The sequence below is a fragment of the Hippopotamus amphibius genome, chromosome 11, assembly GCF_030028045.1.
Source record: "Hippopotamus amphibius kiboko isolate mHipAmp2 chromosome 11, mHipAmp2.hap2, whole genome shotgun sequence".
Taxonomy (NCBI): Eukaryota; Metazoa; Chordata; class Mammalia; order Artiodactyla; family Hippopotamidae; genus Hippopotamus; species Hippopotamus amphibius.
The window spans coordinates 83,477,874-83,505,567 of NC_080196.1; the positions used below are offsets into that span (position 1 = coordinate 83,477,874).

Genomic DNA, 27,694 nt, shown 5'->3' on the forward strand with positions numbered 1-27,694 from the left:
CTGAAATGCCTTTTGCTAATACAGCTTTAGAAAACACTTAATTTTAGTATACACTTTTAGTAAGTAGGTTTCCTTTTGCATATATGGCCATTTCTCTTAGCTTGAACTAAAAATTTTTCTTAAACACTTACGACATTTTTAAACCTTGAAAATTGTTCTTTTTTGAGTGATTAAGAAATTATGCGCTTTGTTCATTTTAAGTTACACTGGCTTCTTCTAGAGGTTCAGAATCTTGTTTTTTTTGTTTTTTGAAGCTTGACTCTCCTTATTTTTAAGCATTGTTCTCAAAGTATTACTAGGTCACTTAGCTGAGAAGAAGGTGCTTATGTGCCTTCAGCTATACAAGATTTAACTTCTCTCATACTTTCTCCTTGGAAGTCCTTTTGCTACTCATTGTTAAAGTACTTACATTAACCAGGTTTTGTTTTCCAGTGACAGTGATATTCCTGTTAGTAGTTTGAAGAAGGGACTTAGAAAAATTCAAAGAATGTTAAAATGTTTTTAGAAATATGTAAGTTTTTAAAATAATATACTTCCCATGAGAGCCTTTGTTATTAGATCATGAGGGTTGTCTTTTGTTAGCATAAAATAAGGGAGAAGGGTTTAGGAAGACATGAACTTTAGGCACTGAATAAACATAGTCTAATTTGTATTTTACTGATTGGATTATATGCGTTTCCCCCGCTACAGTCTTTCTGCTATTTGTATGTAGTAGGACGTTGCAACTCTGACTGTTTCATAAAACAAACTCTTATTTATTTATTTATTTTTTTGAAAAGCTTACTTGCTGACATTAAATGAGGTTTTGATTGATTTAAACATGTATATCTATATTTTTGGTAGTGAATTTATAAATTTTAGTAAATAACAGATGATGGCTTTAGTTTTGCACACACACACACATCCAAAGCATTAAGAAGAATTTCCCCAGGTCCAAGGCAAAATGTCTTATTTATAATTAAGCTGTCTTATTTTCATAATTTTAAAAAGTCCAGGGTACCGTTAACTGATATATTCCATATAAAAGATAACTATAGCACCAAACCCCATATTTGACATTGATCTCTCTAATATTTTAAATCATTAGCTGAAGCTATACAGAATAATGTATAGGAGGGAGAAATATTTATAACATATATGACAACCCTTATCTTAATATAATTAGTGATTAAAGTTCTCTTCTATGAAGAGAAAAAACACAGAAATGGGAGAATGGACAAAGATACAAGCACGTAGTTCAGAACAACAGAATTATAGTTGGCAAAGAAATATATGAAATGTATTAATAGTACTCAGAAATGGAGTATAACAATTGACAAAATTGTCATTGACTTAAATCATACAAACTGGTCACTGCTTCAAAATGGGAACTTGCTTTACTTTGTCTAAATTGTAGAACTACCTTGTTGAAGTAGATATAACAACATATGTTAAAAACTAAAAGTTTGTTAACATTTGACTTATTCTTTCTTTTGGCATTTATTCTATATAAATAATTATTGATGAGAGTAAAAATTATCTTCAAGTATATTTCTCTCAGTTTTCTTTGTAATAGAAAAAAGAAAAAGACAGGAAAAATGTCAAGTAATATAGGATTTGTTAAATTATGGTAAATCCAAAGAAGAAATATGATCTTTTACCCTTAAAAATAACATTTGTAGAAGAATAAACTGTATGGAAAGATGTTCATAGTATACAAAGTGAAAAAATAGGTTATGAAATAATATGTACTGTTTAATTGTATTGTGTCATATTCTTTATATTTGTATATATATGCACACAGGACATACATTAACACAAATACAGAAAGATTAAGTTGTTTAAGTATAAAGACTGTTTCATTGTAGAACTAAGCCTAAACCTAGTGGGTTTTAGGGTCCTGAACAAAAATGTAAATATTGTAAGCCCTGACTTAGTGAAAAATGAACAAGGAGTGGGGAATAAGGAGAAAATGCTAAGGGTGCTGCTCAGCTCATCATCTCTTATAGCAAGAGATTAACTGAAATTGTCTAAAACTGAAATAATGCTTTTTAAAAATTATTACTTAAAACTTTTAATCTTTCCTTTAAAATTTTACCTATATGTTTATATATGTGTTTATCTTTTAGTATATGATATCTCTTGTAGAGAAGAGCAATTCCTTTAGTTTCTTCTCTTTTTATGTTGGATTAAACTAAAATTAATCTTGCAGATTTAAAGGTAGCACATATGTATGATATTTTCTTATTCTTATGGAAATTGATTTCTCTTTCTCTCCCTACTAGTTCCTCTATCTTCATATGCACTTAGAAGGATGCTTTGCATGATGCTCATAAGATGTTAACATTTTGTTTCTAGGATTTGGGATGATTTATTACTTTCTTCTTTGTATTCTTTTTATATGCCTTGCATTTTTAAATAATAAACATACATTATTTTTATAAAACACAATCATTTTTTTTAAAGACATTCATATTGTCCAAGTAAGGTTCATTGGTCCTTAAAATCAGCAATAATGCCATCAGCCGGATGAGTCATTCCTAGTCTTCATTTTGAGATACCCTAGTGTGTCTTAAACTTTCCAAATTCTCAATTATTCAATATTTATTAACTTGTTAAAAGAGCACTTTCTAGAAAAGTAATTGCTTGACTAGACAGATAAAATCTTATATGATTCCAGTATCTATCCCACATTGTTTGCTCCTGTTAGAGAATTCTTATAAATTTTGTCTCACGAAATGTATATACGACTCATTGAACTTGTGGAAGCAACTACTTCTTATCTAGAAGACAAATTATTTCTTACAGCTACTGCATCAGCTTGCTTCGTTACCTATTTTTAGCTTTTACTTCAGTCTTTCCTAGTCTGGCATCCTGACTGGATAAGTTATTGCAGTTATAACAGAGGGAAATCATAGCATAGTGTTTATTAGCAGAGGCTGTGGAATCTGACAGGCCAGTATGGAGTCCTAGCTCAGCCCCTACTAGCCCTGGCCAAATTAGTTGAGTTCCCTATAAGTCCCAATTTTCTTATCTGTAAAAGTGTATATAATACCAACTTCAGAAAATTGTGACCTCTAAGTGACATATTGTGTAAAATCAGTTTGCAATACATTAATTAAAACAGAAAACTAACGCTGGCTTAAATAGATAGAGATTTTTTCATCTAATGCAGTAAGACCAGGCATAGGCATTCCAGAGCTGTTACAGCAGTTCAGTAACACCGTCAGGGACTGGGCTCTTTTCATCTTTCTGCTCTACCACCCTTAACTCATACATAGGCTTTGTCCTTAAGCATTTTGCCTTATAGTCACAGGATATCCTTCCTGGGCAGAAGGTAGGAGAAGAAGGACCAAAGACAAAAGTATCTTTCTCCCAGTGAGACTTTTGCCTTTTTACTCATGAAACAACCTCCCTAGAAACTGCTGCCTGCACCTCAACTGGTTCGGTTCCCCTAGTTGCAAGGAGAGGGGTCTGAGAAGTTGAATATTTTTGAGCTGGGCATATTGTCACCCTGATCAAAATTGGAGTATTCCCAGTAAGGGGAGAATGAATATTGAGCAGGCACCTTATAATACTATTACTGTATATAAAATTTTTGACAGTAATTAACAGTTGATAACTGCTGTTATCTTTAATAGTTAATGTTTCTGCCTAAGTGAACTTTTTTCCTACATGATCCATCATAAAATCATACTTATTTTCTTTTTCTAGTCTAATGGCATCCAAGCGATGCCATGACAGTCTCTGAACATGAAAGTACTGAACAGTTACCATGAGTGAGTCTCTTCTTGGCCGGCAAACTAAATTTGCACTTATTTTGTTATGAGTAATGCATAAGAGAGTCTTCGCAGATTGTATTTTTATTATACCCTGAATTTTTTTTCTTATTCATTCCCAGGAGTAGGGTTACAGGGTTTAAAAGGTAAAACATTTCTATGACATTTCTTCAAAATAATTATACACAGTTATAAAGCCGCCAGCAGTATATTTATGTTCTTTAATCTCAAATAACAACATCACAGCACTTGTTCTTCTTTAGGTTTGATAGATCTAATTATCTATAGGGATAAATCAGTAGTACTTCATTTTAGTTTGCATGTTTAAATAAGTAAAAAAAATACAACATTCTTTACTTTTTAAAAAATATTTCTTTTTAATAGGCATTATTTATTTGCTTACTGATTTTTTTTCTTGTGGCATATGTAAGTAATATGTAAATAAATGTGATAAGAGAAAGTGTAAAGAAACACAGTATGATCTATTCCCAAAGCCCATGTTTGCAGTTGTAGAGTATGTTCAGATGTTTTGAACTAAATCTCTGCCAGCCAACAGTAGAAGGCCTGCTTTCCTGAGGCTTTGGATGCCATTAAAGGATTTACCCTATTTAATGACTCAAGCAAATTTGGAGAGGGGAACTTTAAAAAAAAAAGGAAAAAAATGTAATTTTTCTGGTAACTGTGTTAAAATAGCAGATGAAATTAGTGCTTTGCTTAATAAGGATATCATCTTTTGGTGATTTTCATGGAGATTATTTATTATAGATTTACTCCTGTCCCTTCCCCCTGGTATTTTATTATAAAAATTTTCAAACATATAGTGCAAACTTTTAAAATCATTCTTGATATTTTTCTTATTGTCTTGCAACCCAGAACAGAATATTAACTTAAAAAGATGGCTTTTGCAACAAGGATTTACTATATAGCACAGGGAACTATATTCAGTATCTTGTAATAACATATAATGGAAAATAATCTGAAATATATATATCTCTGAATCACTTTGCTATACCTGAAACCAACACATTATTGTAAATCAACTATAACTTCAATTGAAAATAAAAAAGATGGCTTTTAAAATACAAGTATTGCTTATCTTGAGAGAATTGCTCTGCTTAGCACTGATTGTTTTACAAAACCTCATAGGTAGCGATAGTCTTATTGTGGTCTAGTCTTAGTATAGCGCCAAAGGAAGAAGTGGTTGAGTAAAAGGACAGGATATCGAAGCTTCTCATTCTGGGTCCTTAATTAAATCTTTATAGAATACCCATGCAAATGCCCCAAATATAAACATACTTACTTGAGTAAAAGCCAAAGGGTGTTGGAGTCAGGACAGATTAATTACTTCCAAAGGAAGCTTTGGAGAAACTATTAAACTACTTCCTTATATTAATAAATATAATTGAAAGTTTATTTTATCCACTATTCTTTCATCTGTCACAGTAATATGATCTGCTTTCGATAATCCATTTAATTTGATTTGTTGGTGCAACTTATTAGTTGCCACTTTTTCTTTGCTTTGCAACCTGTGCAGGCCTTTAAAAATTTTTTGCTTATCTTTAAATGAAATGTCAAATAGTCTTCATAGAATTCTTCTAGTTCCTAACTTAATGGGTTAAATTTTGAAATTTAAGTGTTTATTAAAAGGCTTGTAATTCAGTCCATTTACCCACTTGCTGTGGAATTGATCTAAATGTTATTTTATTAATGATTTCCCTTTCAATTGAGGTTTCTCATCACTAAACTTTTAGGCTTATCTTTAAATTTTTCAAATACTGTACTGTGTTTAAGAGTTACTTATTCTCTAAATTGGTTTTTTTTCCCCAACACTTTTGTTTCCTTACACCTAACTGACCTCATGAATAATGTCTATAATAATCATCCTGGAAAATATAAGGCAATAAATTGAAAATGTGAAGCTCAGAATATGTATTATATTGAGTTAAAATAGCATATTGTTTGTAAGTAAAAATATTTGCTCTGGCCATACTGCCAAAAGTCAGTTCTCCATATTCTTAGTTGTCTTATTTATTGAGTTGTTAGGCAGCATTCCATATTCTTAGCTAATAAGTTTTGTTTTGATTTCGGCTCCTTTCTTTCTAAGACGTCGTTAGTAGGGGTCAGTGTAATAATTCATACTGTTTGAAATGTTGATCATTTATAGAAAGGTCTGTGGTCTAGAATGATACTGTAGTCCAAAATATTCTGTTGTCTTCTGAGTAGTTTTGGCACTCATAGAACAAAAAGAATGTTGCAAGTTCAAGTTTTCTAAAGACAAATTCTAAACAGAAAAAGTGATAGAGAACTGCCTCTTTTATCATTATTCAGAGATTGAAAAAATATATCCTCAACAGAGATGATATGTTTTAATAAGCAGCCTCAGTAATAACTATTATTGCAAACTACATGGTTGACTTTCTCAACTTTAAGATCAAAGAAATGGAAATGTTAGGTATTGGCCAAACCTGTGTTTTAAATGTACTTTTGGCTTTACCTTAAAAATAATCTGTTGGAAAAACAATGATACATCGTTGTGGTCTTTTGAAAAATGTTGGTTTGTTGAATTCTGCATTTCCCTTCGTATGCTTTTTTCTTTTCTCCTGTCTCTTCTTATTCTGTAGATTCAGATCCAGGACATACAAGTGAAAATTGGGGGGAGAGACTTATATCTTCTTACAGGACATACTCAGGTAATTAGATTATCAGGGGCTCCTGTTTAGCCAGTGGTTTCTGTCATGTTTATAATTAATTACTGTACTCTAAATAACTGATTTTCAAGCCAGTATATAGATATCTGTGGTTGAATAAGTGAACTGTGTGAGTGACAACATTTTCCAGTCTTCATTTGAGATCTCCAGTGCACCATATCTAAGACCTGCTCTGTGTGAACATTACAGGCAGGACTCCTGCACACGGCCACTCAGGTGTGCAGTGCAACCTGGGGCCACCATTCATGTAGAAAAGTGTGAAAGTCATCCCCTTGGAGCTGTGCTGTGCAGCGACCCCTGTGGGAAGGTACCCAGGGTCCTTAGTCTCTTAGCTGTACGCCCTTCACGCCGTATACCATGTGTAGTGATTTTGATATACAGTGTCATCTTGCTCTTCAAGCATGCAGTGTTGTTTCAAAAACATATTTAAAAATTTTCAGTTGACCTCTTTAGTCTATTGACTTTGGTGCCTCTGTTGAATTTAAAACTGGATTAAAACACCAGATTTCCTGAAGAAATGTCAATAAAGAACAAATGAATCCCCCCTAGTATGTGAAAACTAAATTAGTTAAGTGTTCTGATTATCTTTTTTTTTACTTTTTAATGTTCTTACATTATTATCTTTGAACTTTTTAAATGTAAAATATTATTTAGTCCCTGCGTGTCCAGTTTTTAGCATATATGACATTTAAGTATAAAGACAGAAATAAAATTTCTGTTTCTGATATACTTTATTCATTTTATGAATTTGTGGGGTTGGTATAGAACCAAATAATTATTCTTAAAATTATGCTGAAAGCTGTTAATTGAGCTGTCAAGTAATACTTAATTATCAAAATTTGGGGGTGGGAGGCATGTTTGCAGTCAGCATTAAATTGAACAGAGCTACACTTACTGTGGACTTAGGTGTACTTTTTTAAAACGGGGCTCCTAAGTGCTAAGGTGCACCTAAAAGAGCTGTATGTGATGAAGCTATTCATGGTCTGAGGATCATTGCTGGAAATCAGAAGATACAAGCACCCACCTGTCAGAACCAGAGAGTAATTGGCAGTGTTTTCCCTCAGAATTCAAGTTCTAAATGTGATTGATTTAATTATGTTCATCTGTATTTGAACTGTAGCTCCCATTGTTTGATTCTTTATACAGTGACTGCTTTGTGGGAAAATATCGTATTTAGTTTTTGAGACACTGATAGGCTTATGAACTAGTTACCCAAGAAAAACCATTTTGTCTCTTCTCCTTAATATACTTAATTTGGCTGTGACAATGTGGAGCTTTCTGTTTATTCTGACAAGACCTGGAAAGAAAGCACTAATTTTCAGGATTATAAGACTGAGACATCTCTATAATTCTAAAGATCCTCTGAACCTTGAAATAAAGAATATTGGGTTGTTGAAAAGTCCATATCTGTTTTTCTTTAGTCTTAAGTGAAATCACCAAGATTTTTCTTTAAAAATCTATTGAGGTGGCTGAGTGGGATTTCAAGTCTGTTAGTATAGATCGTGCTGAATAAGTACGTGTCAGTATTCCTGTGTTTAAATTTTAAAATTCTGATCTGTTAGTCAAACAAATAAGCACATATTTCAGATACTAAAATTTGAAAAAGTACCTTTTTCTAATATATCGTATATGATCATTTTTTACTTACGATAGGTCAGAGGAAACAAGTTCTTCACAGGATAGATCCCATATAGTCAGAATTTTGTTGAATGCTTTAAACTTGAAAAAGCACACTTTGAGAAATACTATTCTAAGATTTATGATTTTGAAAAATGGTATATAGTTATCTCTAATCTAGCTATCTTATGCCAGCTCCTGTTCACTTACCTTATTTTCCTGTGTCATGTAAAGCATGAACTCAGGCAAATGGCTTAGGTAACTCAAAGAAAAAATAGAGTTCATATTGAATGCTAGTATCTAATTTGAATTTTTGCTTGAATATTTGGAATATATCCAATTTCTTTATTCTTTTCCAAAATGTAATAATTATATCTTTGCTCATTTGGCAGCATGGAATTTTAATAAGGAATTCATAAGTGTCTCATTTTCTTCTGTAAACTGAGTATATGTAACACTTTAGAGCATATTCTTTTTTTTTTCTTTTTTCTTTTTTTTAGGAGGTCATTGCAGGTATAGTGGAACACAACTGATTTTTGCTTTTGATCTTAATCTAAATCTCACCACATTTACTTTTTTTTTTTTTTTAATTTCTTGGCTGCGCCTGCGCGGCATGCAAGATCTTAGTTCCTTGGCCAGGGATCCAACCCATGCCCCACTGCAGTGGAAGCGCAGAGTCCTAACCACTGGACTTCCAGGGAAGTCCTAGAGCATATTCTTCTTAAAACATTGTATTAAAATGCAGTTAATACCAAAATCAATAGTTTTGCAAATGAGAAAATAAAAGACAATTTTTTTTCCAAAATTTTAGGAAGTATTTTAAGGATAGATACTATGTATTTTTTATTTTGCTTCTTCCAGTTACTAAACTATACTTAATTTCCTTAAAATAACTTTTCCCCTTTCTTTAAAAATTTCACACTGTTAAATATTTTAATTTTAGGCAAGAAGTACATTCATTTTTAAAGATTTGTTATTCATATGGAAAACTTAAACAACAATTGTGGTTCCTCATTAAATCTGAGAACCAAAGCATACAGAACATTATTAGGAGAAAGTATATGTTTCAGGAAAAGAAAGAGTTTTCCAAAAGACCTGTTTAGGGCTTTATAATAAATTTAGTAAGTTAGGTGAAACACTGCTGAAACTGGCTTTATACTAATTGGATGATAATGAAATGAGAAATAAGAAAATAATATATTAGAACTATTAATAAAGGATGACTTAAAATCTTGAAATTTTTTTGTTTTTGTTATGTAAAATTTTGCAAATATCAACAAAATGGACATCTTAGGAGCTATTGAATTTTGAGTGATTTGTGGGCAGCAGAGTTTTACACATTAGGATCTCTAATTTTTCTAGGCTATTAGGATGCCAGTTTATTCTGATTAACTAAATGGTGCACTGAAAGTTTTTATGCCTTAAATAATAATATAATAATATTTAATATCAAGCTCTTATTAGTTTCTTGAAACTTACTAGATCAGTAAATGCTTATCTCCTGGAGTAGTCTAGCTGCTGGCCATGTCTGCCTGAGAAAAAACACAATATTGACTACTAAGCCTTTTCTTCTACTCATTTTTGCTATGTTTTACATTTATTTAAAAGTTTTACTAATTTATTTAATTTTATAGCCCCTCTTTATACTGCAAACCTGAATCAGTAAATCCCAGATATTGGTACAGGGTTTCCCAAGAAATAGATGCCTAGACAGTTAATAGGCAGGTCATCTCACAGGGCCACTTGAATTAATTCCCAGAAAAGTCCTAAAGGAAGGAAGAACAGACACCTGTGTTTCTTCGACCTACGGAATTCATTTCCACCTGAATTTTCTGGCACCTAGTGAGAATGTTGGCTCCATTGCCAGAGATTTGCCAAATAGCTAAATTTGAGAGCTGACTTTATGTTGGATCAAATCTCTTTGAAAACTTCTTAGACATTTTTGGATCTTTGCAAGATCTCTATTAACTCCACCCGGCCCCTTCCCCCACACTTACAGAAGCTTTAATTTGCTCAGTTTCAGCTTTGATTAATACTCTTTGATGTTCAGCTATCCTATGACTAAAGTAAAGTGATTTGGTGTTTTTTTTCAGTAATTACTCTGGTGATGTGCTTTGTCTTAAACATCTCCTTAGAGGATTGTACAAATTATTGGTGGAATTAGGGAGGTAATATGAAGGAGCATTGCTATATAGGCTTAGCAATAATAGAAGAAAATTATAATGAATGAAAGAGTTTCAAAGATATAAAACTAAGGAATGTTTGCAGTGTTATTTAATAGAACAAATCATTAAAATACAAATTTTACTAGGACTAAATTTCCAATTGTTATTAATTTTCTGAAAATTATACAATTAAGACTTTTTTTCAAAGCATTCAAGGAGAAAATTGCTTATATAATAAAAGCCTAGTGCCCTTTTGTCTGCCTATTGCAAGTTCTTGTTACCCTTCTTTCTCATAAACATGTATCATCTATTTTTTAAGAAGTCTCCTTATGTATTATTTTTGAATGCTTACATTTATTTCAGATTCTCACATATTTATTAATAATTCCAGAGAAAGAAGGTCCAGAAAAGAAGAAAACAAAAAAGGAAGCCGGAAATAAGAAGTCCACCCCAGTTAGCATTCTTTTTGGTTATCCACTCTCAGAGAGAAAGCAGATGGCACTTCTTATGCAGATGACAGCAAGAGACAACAGTCCAGGTGACACTTACCGTCATTGAGTTCTTGTGTGTTCGTAGTTTTCCTCACACTGTAGCTTTGTCTTGACAGTTATTTTTAACTACTTCAAATGTTTATCCTTTCTTGGATTTAATCAGTTTCTTATTAGTGAGTAGTTTTGTATTTATTTGTGTGACAATTGTTTACATCTGTATCATCCACTAGATGAAAAGCTTTACACAAGCAGGAGTCTTTGCACTTAGTGGACATTCACTAAATATTCGTCAACTAAAATGAGTACAGTTGACTCTTGAACAACACAGGTTTGAACTGCATGGGTCCAACATATACTCAGATTTTTTTTCTAGAGTAAATACTGTACTACTGCAAAGTCCGTGGTTGGTTGAATTTGCAGATGTAGAACCGTGCATATGGAGGGCCAGCTGTAAGTTGCACATGGGTTTTCAGATGTGGGGTGGGTGGGTATCCCAATCCCCGAGTTGTTCTGGGGTCAAATATAATTTAGAATTGGGTCAGTCGACATGAGAAGTCTGTTGCAGAACTGTATGTGCTTTCGCCTTACTGCAGAAATTTTTACCCCCAGTTTCTGTGAAGCTGCTTCTATGTTTATAGTTAACTTTTCAGTTCATTAGCATGTTGCTGTAAGCTGGTAATTTTATCACATACTTTTATTTTTTATGTATGTATGTATGCATAGATGCGTGCATGCTGCGCCAGGTCTTAGTTGTGGCACGCGGGATCTTTGTTGTGACACACGAGATGTTTAGCTGTGGGATCTAGTTCCCCGACTAGGGATCGAACCTGGACCACCTGCATTGGGAGTGTGGAGTCTTACCCACTGGGTCACCAGGGAAGTCCCTTATCAGATACTTTTAGAAGCAAGAGTGTAATTCATGTTTTATTGTTTAAGATCTGCTAAAATTTATTTTTAAAGGAAGAATATCTGCATATACTGTGCAAATTTATTTCATATTTCATTTCACACTTCCAGTTAAGGTGCTGTGTTACTTGTCTGTATTTGAGTAGATTGCCTTCCAAAATGATCAAAGATGGCTCACCAGCGGGATGTAAACAAGGAAGTAACAAACAAACCTACTTGCTAACTTACTGAAAGGGGTTTAAAAGGCAGATAAAATCCAGACAGCTGGGCTGAGATAGTTATGACCAAAACAACAATGGCCTGTAGTTATGACCAAAACAACATGAGCATTGAATTTAGCTATGCATTCTGGTAGCTAACAACACAAAAATTTGAAGTGGTATAGTTCTCATTGACCAATATAAGAAGAAAGTAAATCACTCTTTTCTAGACCAAAAAAAATTTTTTCTCTTGGCTCTGACTTCAGAGTGTCTTTATATAAGATTTTGGGTAACATAACAGACCCTGTTGAAATGCATTGAAAAGGACACGGTTTTTATAGTGAACTTTTCGAGTGTTGGCTTTTTTTTTTAAAAATGGGACAACTTGATAAAATTCTTAGAGTTTCTGTATATCATAGTTTCCATTAAAACCTGAGTGTGTATCTTTCACTAACAAAGACATGTTAGGGCTTTCTGCTTTTTTTAAGTAGGACATGTTTGTTTTGGTTATTCTTCTGCCTTTCCACCCACAACTTGGGAAAGAGTGTGGCCAAATTAAAGTTGTTTACAGTGTTAAACTTGAAACGTTTCTGTGAAATGTTGACTTTGAGTTGGATTTAATAGTTAGATGGGAAGTCTTTTATTTTTTAAAACTGTTTTTTTTTTATACTGTGAACCCAAGAGTTAATACAATTAGGCAAAAAGCTGAAGTCCTCTCTCATTTCCAGTGACCTCCCTGCTTGAGAGGCAAACACTATTAACAGTTTCTTATCTTCTAGAAATGTTCTAGATATAAATATGCAGACATATATATTTCATTGCTGTTTGTTTTTAAATATAAATAAGATTAATACTAAAATACTGTTCTGTAGTTGGTTTTTTTCATTTAAGGGTACATCAGTCATCTTTATTAATATATGTAGTACTAGAGTGGTAGGCTTTTGAAATATCAACCTGTTTGCCAGCTTATAGGTACACTTGGAGTTTAGGGTTCATTGTTGTATCCATTACATAATTCATTTGCCATGTTTTTGTTTATTCTGATGCTGTTATGGATAGTACTACTGTTATTTTGTCTGTGTATATTATTTTGGAATGACTAACAAAATTTTGTATCAAGTAATTCCTTGCGAGTTGTTTGAATTTAAAAATGTCTTTTTGTTTTTAAGAAGTTCAACCACTAATTTTCTAAATAAATAATTTGAGTATAAATATCATAAGACCCATGTATTCATTCAACAAATATTGTATGAGTATACTGTGTACCAAGAAGTCTTCTAAGCAGTTGAGATACGGTAATGAGTTAGACAAGGTTCATATTCTTCTGGAGTATATAATAGAAATCCATAGATAGGAAACTGTTACTAACTCAATGTACTTTAAAATCCAAAAGGTAAATTTAAAATTTTTTCTTATTAAGAAAAGAATGATAATACTTTAGCGCTCTAACCATGTCAGTTTGCAGGGAAATTATATGATGCTAGAAAATGTTTTTCCATAGACTTTTTTCTCTTAGAGCCGTCGTTTCTTTTAGATAGTTTTAAATTTTCAGAATTATTAACATTTGTACATATGTCTCAAATCCTTAATTGGTTAAGAAACTAGTTTTTTGTTTTGTTTTTTTCCCAATTGTGAAATGAGAAGGAGAGGACTTTGGGCATCATCCAGTTTAACTTTCTTGTTTTTGAGAGAGAAACTGCAACAAAAATCAAAAGATGGGAATCAAAGCAAAGCACTTTTTTCCCTCTTTTATCGGCCCACTTTTTAAAAAATATTTATTTATTTATTTATTTATTTATTTATTTATTTATTTATTTGGCTGTGTTGGGTCTTCGTTGCTGCACAAGGGCTTTCTCTAGTTGTGAGGAGCCCAGGGCTACTCATCGTTGTGGCGCATGGGCTTAGTTGCTCTGCGGCATGTGGTATCTTCTTGGGGCAGGGATTGAACCCTTGTCTCCTGCATTGGCAGGCAGATTCTTAACCACTGTGCCACCTAGGAAGTCGCTCAGTCCACTTTTTAAAGGCCTTTTTTAGACTGTCTTTATTTCTTATAGATCTTAAGCTTCATTTCATACTAAAATCATCTGTGACCTTACTTTGCACCTAATATCAGAGTAGAACTCCAGTAGTTCGAGTCAGAGGCCTTCAATGTCATTTCATCCTAGTTCTTGAAATAATATGATAACATGCCATTAAAAATATGATTTTTTTGTGGTTTATCAGATTATTCATTGAGCAAATACTTTGAGGGTGCATACTTGATACTTTATTATCATTTTAAACCAATTATATGAGTTGACAGAAGAAAATATTTTTTTCTTAATTGGCTAATGCAATATTTGATAACCCTAAAGGAAGATCTGTTCCATGTAATGGGGCCAAATTATTAGTTTATCATCCAAGTCAAGTTTCAGATTGTTTGGTGAGACGACTCCCCTATTCCAGGAAGTTATTAACATGTTACCTATAAAAACCTTTAAATGAATATACAAAATACTTAGTCTAGAACTTTTGTTAACTTTTCTCTTTCTTATAGATTCCACACCAAATCATCCATCGCAAACAACACCAGCCCAAAAGAAAACTCCCAGTTCCTCATCTCGACAAAAAGATAAAGTTAATAAAAGAAATGAACGTGGTGAAACTCCTTTACACATGGCAGCTATTCGAGGAGATGTAAAACAAGTCAAAGAATTAATAAGTTTAGGGGCAAATGTGAATGTGAAAGATTTTGCAGGTAAGACTTGTAATTAAAGACATACTCAGGAACTAAAGTTTTGACTTTACCATCTAAACAGATTCTGGTTACAATTTAATCTACATTCTTTGTTCCTCTTTCTGAAATGAAAGACTTCTAAAAATATACTTTAATATAAAACCCTGATCTCTGCTACAATTCCATGTCAGTAATTACTCAAACTCTTAAATATTAAACTTGTATTTTATTTGGCATATTACCATATAATTTTTTATCCAATTTAGGTTCCAGATGAATTACAGTTACATAATGTTTAGACCGTTTATTGGCTTGAGCACAAGGACTGTGAGAGAGTGGCAGTGTTGTTTTATTTTGATTACTCAAATATCATAATACATTCTTAGTGTAAAGAATTCAAACAGTAAAAGTATGCAGGCAACAATTTAGATATTCCCTTTAGTTTCACATACTACAGTGCCCTACCCTCCCAATCCCCTAGTTTCTTTCTTTTCCACAGAACTGTTGTTAACAATTCGGAGGTTATCCTTTCTGTGCACTTTCAGAATCATTTATAAAATGAACATTTATTTATATATGGGCTTTTAAAAAAGAAAAATCACTCCACCTGTGTCAGCCTATAGTTCTGCAGTCTCACTTTTTTACTTAGTGTCTTACAGATATTTCTGTCAGTACATATAGGTGGTTCTACTTCATTCATTTCAACAGCTGCATAATATTGTATAGTATAGATTCCATGGACAATACTTCAGTAACCCTCTTGTAGAAATATATTTGTGTATAGTTATGGAAGGACAATATTTCAGTGGAAGGGAAACTTGCTAAATCAGAGGAGATGCATATTTCAAATTTTTTGAAAATCAGGCAAATGACTCTCCAAAAAATCTGTTATCAGTTTACACTCCCAACAAGAATACATGAAAGAGCCTTGGGTCAAGGGGAAGAGATAAATTAGGAGTTTGGGATTAACATATATACACTACTATATATAAAATAAACAACAAGGACGTACTGTACAGCACAGGAACTATATTCAATATCTTCTAATATTGAAAGACCCTAACAAGCTTATTTTGCCTTTTTGACCTTTTTCCGTAGTTGAGATGATTATAATTATAGCAAGTTATTGGATAAGCTTAAATGTTTAACACTTTTGTTAAATAATTTAGCCCCAATGGAAATAATATTATTGTGGATGAATCTTCTGTAAAATTAGTGGCTTTCATAGGTATTTATTTCCAGTAGCCTGTCCACCAATCCTTTTTCGTTCTGTATTGTGTGCACTTAGAATCAGTATGTCACACATGGTTATGTATATAAAAAGCATATGTGTTGAATTAGTAGAAGTGAACCATATGTTCAATTAATATTATAACTTTAGGTTGGACACCATTGCATGAAGCTTGCAACGTTGGATATTATGATGTTGCTAAGATACTTATAGCAGCTGGAGCAGATGTTAACACACAGGGATTAGATGACGACACGCCACTCCATGATTCTGCTAGTAGTGGGCACAGAGATGTGAGTATGACGGAAAGAGCAGTAATATACATCTTCAAAATATAAATTTAACCCAGAGTAATTTCATTCACTTCTTAGTCATACGATCTAGTGTCATATTTGACTCATTGCCTGATCAGCTCATCTATATTTTATTTTCTCTTTTTTCTACCTTCTAATTGCTATCATGGATTTAGCATTATCTTTTCATAAAATCTATTTAATTTGATAATTAAACCCAACTTGGCAAAATTTTATTTAAAGGGCCATTCTACTGTCAGATAATTAGATGTAGCGGTTAAAGCAAATTTTACTTGTAATAAAAATTTTACATTGTCATGATGCCTTTTTTCAAGACTTATTAATATTTAATGACTCCTCTATATATACCACCTGTTCCTCAATTTTAGCTGACATTATTATTCAGATGCTTATGTATATAATAATAAAGATGATTTAATCAAACATTATGTATGCTTGCAAATTTAATGGCATTTTTAAATATTATGTTTAATTTGTTTTGATGTAGTATTATGCACCATGGTGGATTTTAAATTCCATTTGCATTTTCATTCTCTGGCATGTTGACATCAAAGCCTAACCAGTTTTTGTTGTAATTAAGCTTGTTTTAAGTGTGTTTTAGTCCCATTACTGTAACCTGCATACAGCCAGAGCAGATCAACCTGGGGTACTATCAGCAATGTGTTCTAAAGCAGGATTTTGTTTTTCGAATAAGTAGTTTTTCTATGTCACTTAATTTTAACTTTTATCAAAGAATACTTATACATAGTTTAGAAAGTTGAGAAGTATTACTTAGCTTATAAAGATGACTGTCTGTTCCTTTCCATCTCTCTGCACTTCCCAGTACTTTCAGCCAAAAGCAGCTATTGTAGGTGTTTCTTCTAGTAGTTATGTCTTTATTTCTAACAAGATGTAAGCTATTTTGATTTTTAAATTTTCAGTCACTAGTTATTGACCCCCTGCAAAGAATTTTAATATATATTGCTGCTCAGAGACTCACAGAGTGTACTATAATTGTATTTTCTCTTGGATTTTTGTTTATTACCTTGGTTACTATACTGCCTTGTTCTCATTTTTCTTATTTAGTTTTCTATGTATCTATTTCTCACATAACTCTAAAATGCCCCTAAATAAGGTCAGACACATTGATCAGTCTATTATTTTTGAGAATATCCTTGTGTACACGATATCTTGTATCCTACTTTAATTGGGAGTATCTTCTCTCTAGATCTGTAGCATAGATGCTGTCCAAGGATTTCTCTTTGCCATTAATTTCATGTGGGATGCTCAGCCTCTCTGAGATTTCCAGTCTCTGGCTGGAGTGATTGTGAACCACATTACATTAACTTCTCACAGCAATATTTGTGTGTTTTCACTGTGGAATAAGAAGTGTTGTAAATGCTTTATATATATTAATATTTTTAAAATGTTTATTTATTTTGGCTGCACCAGGTCTTAATTGTAGCATGCGGGATCTTTTTTAGCTGCAGCATGCATACTTCCTAGTTGTGGCGTTTGGGCTTTTTGGTTGCTGCATGCGGACTCTTACTTGCAGTATGCATGCGGGATCTAGTTTCCCAACCAGGGATCAAACCTGGGCCCCCAGCATTGGAAGCGAGGAGTCTTACCCACTGGACCACCAGGGAAGTTCCAGTATTAATTATTTTAATCATCGCAGTAAATGAACAACCATCTGGTGTCTCTTGTTGAAACTGTATGACCCATTACATTCCAATACCCTCAGCTTCTCCCAGAACATGGAGAAACAAAGACATAAGAGGTCTCACTGGTCTAAGACATTTCCAAGTCTATAAAACTGATATGAGTCCAAATTAAGGGACTTAAAAGGATAAATACCAGTGTCTTTTTAAGACAAAGTGAGGTAATAATTCATTAATCTGGAAGAGTTGTTATTCTATACACTGTCTCTACTTTCTAGCGAATAACATAGAACATGCTTTGTAATGCCCTAGATGGGATTTTGATATCATCTCATACCTTTCTGCTGGGAAATACCCTTTTTTCTCTCGTTAGCAGCAAACACTCTGCCTTATTTTCTTTTTTGACACGATAAAAATTTCAGTGTCGTGCTCGCTGCCTTTTAAAAGCCACTTTACTTGAGAAAAAAATGGAATTTGGAATGAAGATAGGTATGAATTCAGTTCTGCCTGGCCAGTTTCCCAAATGTGTTATCTCAAACAAGTTACTTTTTTCCTCTCAACTTCCATTTCTTCATCTTTAAATCACATAATAAATAATACCTAGCTAAAGGGGGTATTTTGAATGAACAAAAGACACTGCGCACATAAACGTACCTTGAAATCTAAAATGTTATAGAAGTGTCAGAGGTCAAAGATTAAAAGGCTAGTTTTATATTGCCATTTTTCAAATATACTCAAATATTTTGGAAACGAAAATTAGGAAATTAAAGATGCCATTTTTCTCATTTAAATTCTGTTAATATTTTTCATAATTCTCAAAGAAGTTCTGATTTTGAAAAAAAGGTAGCCTAAAATGTTATTTTTCCTAAACTGATTGTTCCTTAGCATTGTTCCAGTCTTTTTTGCTTCCTTGACTATTCATACATACTTACGTGATAGCACTTACTATATTATTCTTTACTCATGTGCTTGTCTGTTTTCTGAGTTGAATTGTGAGTCCCATGCATGCATGATTTGTATTCTGGCTTTGCTATTTTAAATACTGTACTTATTGCCCCTTTTTAAAAGGCATTACTGATAGTTTATCAGACATGAATAGTTTTTCTTTAAATGTTGCATTAAAAGATTTCCTGATTTCTTAATGTAATGCTAAAGAATTATGCCTTGTAAGACATGTTTCTGTGAATACAAGTTTCTAAATATGCACATTGCTGCGAAATGTTTCCAGAAGCTGACCTTTGAGCTGATGTACTTACAAGGAGTCAAACACTATTTCCAGTCTCTTTCCAGAGGGAAACTGACGTGCTGTTTTCAAGAGACCTTTGCTTTTCCTCCTACCGACATGCCTAGGCTAGTAGGAGTCACAATTCAGAGCTATTGAGGGTTGTTCTCTCCTTGTTCTTTTACTTGTCCCCAAGGAGGAGGAGGGAAATGAGAGCCACCAAAACCTCATTTGTGTATGTCTGTACCATATATCATGAGTATCCATCAAAGACTTAAACTCTGTCACTCAGTAACACTCATGACAACTTCAACCACCCATAAAGCATTTCTAAGGTAGGAGAAACAGAAAGACAGCAGTTGTATTCTAAATTATTTAGAGTAAGAGGGGATTAACAGAGCTTACTAAGAATCTATCTTTGGCCTACCTTTCACACATGTATATAGTACTTCATAATATACATTCAATACAATAGCCCTGTTCCTAGTTCTATTTTGGATACTATCTATGTTTATTTTCTTCTTGTCTGATCATTTTAACCTACTTCTGGTGTGCTGCCTGCTATGTTTTAAGCAACTTTGTTATTTAAAATTCTTTTTAGAATAATTTTTTGCATGTGAGAATCTGTAAAGTATTGATTATTTAGGTTAGGGTTATTGTAGGCTGTTTGAATGAACCAACTGTCTCATCATAGTCAGGAATAAATGTTTTTTGATTATTTTCTGGCATGTATAGAAGCATTCAGCAGTATCAAGATCCTTCTGTTTTCTCATTCTAGGACTCTAGCCTAAGGAAATAAGCCTAAGGGCAGGGGTGGTGGGTTTCAGCTTATAAAGATGTTCACTATAGCATTATTTATAATAACAAAGTTTTTATTTCAGTTACCTTCTCAAACCCCTAAAATGATAGGAAGGGGAGATTTAAAGGACACAGACCCACAGAACAAAGAACAGAAGAAACAAAACCAATATTTTGGGAGATAGAAGTTTGAGGAATGAGTGGTGATTACATAGAACAGGGTTTGGCAAACTTTTTCTGTAGCGGGCCAGATAGTAAATATTTTAGGCTTTGCAGGCCACATGTCACCTCCACTGCCCCCTCCTCCCTTCTCCCTCTCTCTTCTTCCTATCTCCTCCTCTGTAATTCTCTTTTACCAATTCTTTTTAAAGTACTTTATAAGAATATAAAACTATTCTTAGTCAGCAGGCCAGATTTGGCCTACAGACCAAATTTATCAGCTCCTGATTTAAAAAATCCAAGAAAATTGAAACCAAAGCCATTTCATACAGAATCCCAGAAAAACTGAAGCTCAGCAGTTGATGGCTGGGTTCATCTGGAAGTGCCTGTTGAATAAAACTGAAAACAAGAGGATTGAATCAAAGTAGTTTTTTACCCTTATATTCCCTTCCTAACCCTTCACAGCTAGATGACTGCACATTTCTGTGGCAGATGATTGGATGTGTATTTCCTGACACATATAAGCCATATGGTCTAGACTGACATACCACAAGAATAGTTGGGAGTAGGGATTAAATGTAAGCTAATTAAGTAAAACATACTGAACATTAAGACCTCAGTCAACCAGAATGCTGACAGTAAAACAGTTCTAGGGCAGGAATTGAAAGATTTCTCCAAAGAAAAATGAACTAGTCAGGAGGGGGCTCTGATGAAATGGCCCAGTCATATCGCACTAGCACAAAGTCCATCTGTTAACAAGTCCTACCTATGCCTAAAAAACTTTCAGTATGTCTTTTAGTACCTTACTCTTAAATGTGGACAGCCTTTGAGAAAGGTCACTAATATGGAAGGAAAAGACCAGAACAAGCAAATAGAAAAGTAGGAACAAAAAACCCATTACTGTCCCCAAAGAGATGAGAGTTTGTTGTAGCCATGAAACAAAAACTGAAGGCTTGCTAAATAAGGAATAGTTAACAAATTAAAAAAAAAAAGTTCTTGGAAATTAATAATATGGTAGCAGAAATGAAAAACGGAGCATTGAGGGTTAAAGGTAAAATTGAGGAAATCTCCCAGAAACTAGGAAACAAAAAGACAAAGATGGAGGAGGGGAAATGAGAAAAAAGAAGATGAATTCATGAGATCCAGTATCTTAACAAGAGTTCTTAGAAGACAGAACAGTGAAAACATAGGACATTATCAAATAAATAAAACCAGGAATTTTCTCAGAACTGAAGGGTTGTGGATCTTCAGGTTGAAAGGTTAATTGAATGCTCAGCATGATGGAAGTTAAGAAGACCAAGATCAAAAGTCATTATCCTGGAATTTCAGAACGACAGGCAGAGAGCTTACAGAGAGAAAAAGCAAGTTCCATATAAAGGTAAAAAAGCAGAATGGCATCATAATTTTCAGTAACAATACTAGAAGCTAGAAGATGATGATGATGTCTTAAAAATTGGAGGGAAAATTATTCTATATCCAGAATAAGTATTAATCAACTGAGGATAGAATAAAGGTGTTTTCGGACATGTAAATATCTCAGAATATTTACTCTTTTTTTAGGAATCTCCCGGAGCTGGAGTTTCAGCAAAATGAGGAAATAAACCAAGAAAGAAAATAAGATCTAAAGACTCCAACACAAGATTGCAGGAAGGGTATTTCTAGGATGATAGGATAAATGGAGATGCCAAGATGACAGCTGGGAAGCACATCTAGATAGCAGCCAGTCCATTTCAAAGCAATTTAGAAAGCTTGGAGGAAAGGAGTTTAACAGAAACATGGTGAATTGAAGAGATGTATACTTGTAGCAGAATGGGGGATAAATTAAAGCTGAGTATGTAGAAAACTGAACAAAGAAAAAAATCAAGATAATTAACTTTATGGGGCAAAACAAACTTGTGTAAGAATGGAAATTTAGTCATGGTGTACTACTTGGTTCAACATTCATATTAATCATAATGCATGCACAAAAAATAATATGTCTATCTTGGAAAGTTAGGTGGAGGGGGAAGTGGATGTGTATGGAAGGAGAGGGATGGAGTTGGTAAAAGAGAGCTGAATCCATGTCTTCCATTGTAAGACAATAGACAGTGCCTAACACTGAAAAATAGGGAAGCAGCATGTTAAGTATGTTACTTAAGTGTACGTAGATAAATATCAGGGGTAATTGTTCTTCACCAGCAGCCTTGAAAACCTATTGATCTTTTAAAATTGTAAACATGTAATTTGATAAAAAATTAGTAAACAGAAAGGGAAATTAAATAATAACAGTTGAGATCATGAGTAATTTGTTTTCTTTATACATTTTTACATTTCAGGTATTCTGCATTGATGGTTTATTCTTTCATAGTCTAGAAAAGGTTTCTATTATTTAATTCACTGTGAATATTATTCTGAAATACTTTCATTTGTTAGAAATTTCTAATTTATAACACTTTGTTTAATATTTTTTAAAAACAGATGATGTATTTCATAAGTACCAGAAAATACCAGTTATATGTTGGGAATACAAAGATGAATAAAGATCTCACATCAAGTTTATAGTCTAGGATAAGGGGAGAAATGTGTTAATATAGTATGCATTTAGCTATGATAGAACACACTCATGTCACTGGAAGTAGAGCCTCAAAACAAGAGGAGATGTTAGGGAAGCAGAATTAATAATACTTGGCCACCTATTTGACATAGAATAGGAGTGAAAAACAAGAATCAGAGATGACTCCTGGCTTTTTGGCTTCAGTGAGTGGGTCTATTTTGGTGTCAGTCACTGAAAATGGAAACAGATAAAAGATAAGGGTGCACGTTCAATAAACTCTGGGACCTGTTGGTTTCAGCTTTTGTATTGAAATACAATATATCCAAAGAACATTTGGATATTTGGTTTTGAAGCTCAAGAAAAGGGCTAAGAAGAAACAAGCAAGAGAATGAAAACGAATTAATAGATTGCATAATTGTCATCACATTCAGGATGGGTGAACTCTGCAAGGAGAGAATGAACAAGGACAGAGCCCTAGGAAAACAATCTATGGCTTAGATATTTATAAATCGTAGGAGACTCACTTCATTGGACTGACAGTAACGTAATTGTAGGTTGAAGGGTGAAGGGCCAATAAGAAAAAAGTAGTCAAGGCGGCAAGGGTAGATATCTTTTCAGGATCTTGACTGTAAAGGAAAGAAGAGAGATTTAGAGGAGGGGAGTATAGGTTTGAACAGTTTCTTTTTTTTAATCTGTGTTTCATTTCTTTATTGCCATTATTGTTTTAAGGCAAAAGAAACATGAACTGGAAAGATTGGCTTCTAAAAAGGAGCCAATCAAAAAAGAGATAAGAAGGGACTTCCCTGGTGGTCCTGTGGTTAAGAATCCACCTTCCAATGCAGGAAATGTGGGTTCAATCCCTAGTCGGGGAGCTAAGATCCCACATGCAGCAGGACAACTAAGCCAGTGTGCTGCAATTACTGAGCCCATGCACTCTAGAGCCCATGTGCCACAGTTACTGAGCCTGGATGTTCTAGAGGTCCTGTGCCACAACTAGAGAGCCCATGTGCCACAGCTAGGGAGCCTGCACACTCTAGAGCAACTACTGAGCCCGTGCGCTCTGGAGCCCACACGCCACAAGTAGAGAAAAGCCCACATGCTGCAACAAAGATCCTGCATACCGCAACTAAGACCCAATGCAGCCAAATAAATAAATACACAGCCCTTAGTTTAAAAAAGAAAAGGAAAAAAAAAAGAGGTAAGAAATATAGAAAGGAAGAGAAATAAGCAACAAACAAAAAAATGAAATGATGACTAACCAGGCACATCTTGGTTTGTGGAGCCCAAAGCTTATATAATTTGTGGGGGCAGGGTTCTTTGAGAAATGAATAAAAAATTAGAGGGCTGTGTAAGGGGACCATGAAAATGAGGGACCTTGAAGTTTAAGCTTCATTAGTTTTAAGTAAACCCAAGTCAATTAGTGATAGTTTAAATCCCAGGGAGATGGGGGAAAGATGATGATTAAGAGCCTTGATAGCAATGGTAGCCTTAAACAAAAGGGAAATACTTCTTTTGAGACTTCTTGTAGCCTGTAGACTCCCAGAGGCTCGGGAGCTTGTTACTCTTGTTGATTGATTTATCTGCAGTGCTTGTTAATAAGTACTCAGTAAATATTTGTCAAATTATGATGAAACAGGAAGAAAAATAATGAGATTCAGTGTTAAATAGCCCAGCTTACATTTTGAGGAGCAAATTTCTTTGTAGTACATACGATCAGAATGGGGATGGAAATGAAAATGGAACTTGAGAGTAATTATGGTTTAGAATAGACACTGAGGAAAGGAGGCCAAGTAGATGAAGTAAGAGGATATGAATGTGGTCCAGAGAATGGTTGAAATAACGCAGTCTGCAAAAGGACTGAGTCTTCCTACTTTTTAATGTTGCAGATAGTGAAACTGCTGCTTCGTCATGGTGGAAATCCATTTCAAGCTAATAAACATGGGGAGCGTCCAGTGGATGTAGCAGAAACAGAGGAGTTGGAATTGCTGCTAAAAAGAGAGGTGCCTTTATCTGATGATGATGAGAGTTACACAGGTTTGTTCCACATAATCATCTACATTCACCTGTTTGACGTGATATTTAGAATATTCTACTTTATGATATCTAAAATATTTGAGTACCTTAAATAATGCTATCTAGCTATTAAGAATGGTGGATTTAGTAACCTAAATTTAGGTATTTGCTACATGTCCTCTGTGAAAATGGAGTCATAATGCTCTTGCCCTATTTCTGTGATTTCTTTTCCCCACAAGTTGCTAATGTTGCATTCAAGCCTATTGCAGTCACTCTTCCCATTAATAGCTACCACCACTGCTACATACTACCACCACTAGCTATACCATGTCTGAATTCTTTTATAAATTAGAGCACCACTAACCAAACCCTTCCTGGCATTAATGAGTCATCTTTGCATTTTTATTTTTGTGATTTAGGTGGTTGAACTCTGGTCATTGTTGTAAAATAGGGGCACAATTTTACAATCACAGTTTTAAGAAGGAAAGATCCAAAAAGAATATTTCATAAAACTTTTGGCACAGAGTCTAAAAAAAAAAAATTAAAAAATGTAACAGAGAAAAACTTTCCTGTATTGAAGAAAGTGTTTTGTATACAGATAGGAGGCATTCACCGTGTTTCAGGCAAAAATCAATGGAAAACAGTTTAATAAGTCTCATAATTGGCCACATCTTTGCAAAATTTTAAATAGTTTCTATAAGCAATTAGGTAATAATACTACTTTTATATTGTTTATAAATAAAATGAAACCATACTCATTTAATCTCAGCTATTGCCAGAGGGCAATAGAACCACGTGTCTCCCATTTACTTTTTTTTAATTGAGGTATAATTGACATATAATATTATATTAGTTTCACATGTACAATATAATGATTTGCTATTTGTATACACTGCAAAATGATCACTACAATAAGTCTAGTTAGTAATGGTCACCATACGTAGTTACAAAGTTTTTTCTCTTTCTTATAATGAGGACTTTTAAGATCTACTCTCTTAGCAGCTTTCAAGTATGCAATACAGTATTAAGTACAGTCACCAGGTATAGTACATCCTCATAACTTTATAACTGGAAGTTTGTGCCTTGTAACCCACTTCACCCATTTTACCCACCCCTATCTCTGACAACCACCAATCTTTCTCTGTATCGATGAGCTTGGGTTTTGTTTCTGTTTTTAGACTACACATATGAGATCATACAGTATTAGTCTTTCCCTGTCTGACTTATTTCACTTAGCATAATGCCTTCAAGGTTCATCTATATTGTCTCAAATGGCAATACTGTGTTCTTTTTTATGGCTGAATACTATTTCATTGTATACATGTACCATGTTTTCCTTATGCATTTATCTTTTGATGGTCACCCAAGTTATTTCCATATCTTGGCTATTGGAAATAATGCTGCAATGAATGTGGAGGTGCAGATATTTTTTCGAATTAGTGTTTTCATTTTCTTTGGATAAATAACCAGAGGTGGAATTGGTGGATCACATGGTAGTTCTATATTTCATTTTTTCAGGAACCTCCATCCTGTTTTTTATAGTGACTATACCAATTCGCAATCCCACCAGTGGTGCACAAGGGTTCCTTTTCTCCACATCCTCAAGCCAACACTTGAAATTTCCTTTCTTTTTGATAATAGATTTTCCGATAAGTATGAGGTGATACCGCATTGTGGTTTTAATTTTCTTTTCCCTGATGATTATTGATGTTGAGCATCTTTTCATGTGTCTCTTGGCCATCTATGTGTCTCCTTTGGGAAAATGTTTATTTAGATTCCTTGCCCATTTTTTTAAATCGGATTATTTGTTATTTAGTTGTCTGAGTTTTTTATATATTTTGGATATTAACCCCTTATCAGATACATGATTTGCAAGGATTTTCTCCCATTCATTTGGAGAATGCCATTTCATAGGTTGCCTTTTCTTTTTGTTGATGATGTGCTTTGCTCTGCAGAAGTTAAAATCTCAATATTTTATTATGAAAATGTTCAGATATACAACAAAATTTGAAGCATTGTACAGTGAACCCTCTGTACGCACCAGCTGTTTTTACATTTGTGAAATTAATAATTCTTTAATAAAACATTCTGTGAGCTTTGAGAAATGCATGCATAGACCTTATCAAGATACAGCATATCTCCAATACTCCAGGAAATTCCTTATGCCCCTTCCTGGTCAATGCCCACCTCTACCTGATTGTTTACACCCCTCATGGTAAAGATCATTAGGCAAGAATCACTAATGGCTGATAAATCTAGGGAGAATTTTTTTTTTATAAGGGCAGGTATTTACATGACCTTTTCACATTACAAGAGAGGAGGCAAAAAAAAAAAAAAACAATGATTATATGGTAAGAGAAATCCAGCACCACCTGAACTGAGTGATCAAAATTAACATCATCAGAGGAGAGACAGATGCATATCATGTGCATCTCGATGTGGTACCCTGAGAAGGATATAACATCACTTGTAGCATTCTGGCTGGGAATGTATAATCATGAGGAATGTTCTGTTTCTTTTTAAAAGACACTGTCAACAAAGATTAAGAAATGTCAGTGTCATGAACCAGTAAAGGCAATAGAAATGTTCCAGGCTGTCCAAAGAGGTAGTAATTACAGGCAGTACCTGCTCCAAGACTGGTTTCTGTCCTGGAGGGGGAAAGATTATGAAAGATATCATTAGATCATTTAGTGAGGAGTGTGGACAGTAGGTTGGTGTTGTATCAGTGTAAATTTATGAAGTTGATAACTGTACTGTGGTAACAAGAGAATATCTTTATGTCTTAGGAAATACTTACGTCTTAGGAAATACTCACTGAAGTATATAGGGATAAAGAGCCATGATATATGTAATTACCCTCATAGAGTTCAGGGAAAAAATGTATTTTTATACACGTGTATATGGAGAGAGAAAGTAAATTTATCATGCAAGAGAGTAAAATATTAACAATAGGGAAACCTGGACAAAGGATAATATAGTGTTTATTATTTTTTGTTTTTCTAACTTTTTGTGAGTTTGCAATTATTTCCAAATAAAATCTAAAATATGTGCAAATACATAAAATTTTTCGCTTTGTCCGTTGGAAAGATCTAAAGCCGAGTGAAACAGTAGCCGTAATCATTCCTAGTACCCAGACTATAATTAGGAAATATTTTCTCCTAAAAGAAAACCAAGGCTTCTTGGAAAACATGGATGATGCTAAGTCTAGGGCAGGAAATATTTA

At 33.7% G+C, this 27,694-nt stretch overlaps 1 protein-coding gene across 4 annotated transcripts in view; it reads left to right on the forward strand.

Moving 5' to 3' along the window:
• The window catches only part of ANKRD12 (ankyrin repeat domain 12), a 117,175-nt gene that overhangs the window by 46,369 nt on the left and 43,112 nt on the right, over positions 1-27,694 (forward strand). For 3 of the 4 annotated variants that reach the window (XM_057700189.1, XM_057700188.1, XM_057700190.1), the window contains exons 4-8: positions 6,380-6,448; positions 10,640-10,786; positions 14,382-14,582; positions 15,943-16,085; positions 24,345-24,492. In XM_057700189.1, the coding sequence (XP_057556172.1) occupies positions 6,380-6,448; positions 10,640-10,786; positions 14,382-14,582; positions 15,943-16,085; positions 24,345-24,492 (708 nt within the window). The remainder of the gene's footprint in view (positions 1-6,379; positions 6,449-10,639; positions 10,787-14,381; positions 14,583-15,942; positions 16,086-24,344; positions 24,493-27,694) is intronic. The other variant, XM_057700191.1, reaches the window with a different exon arrangement.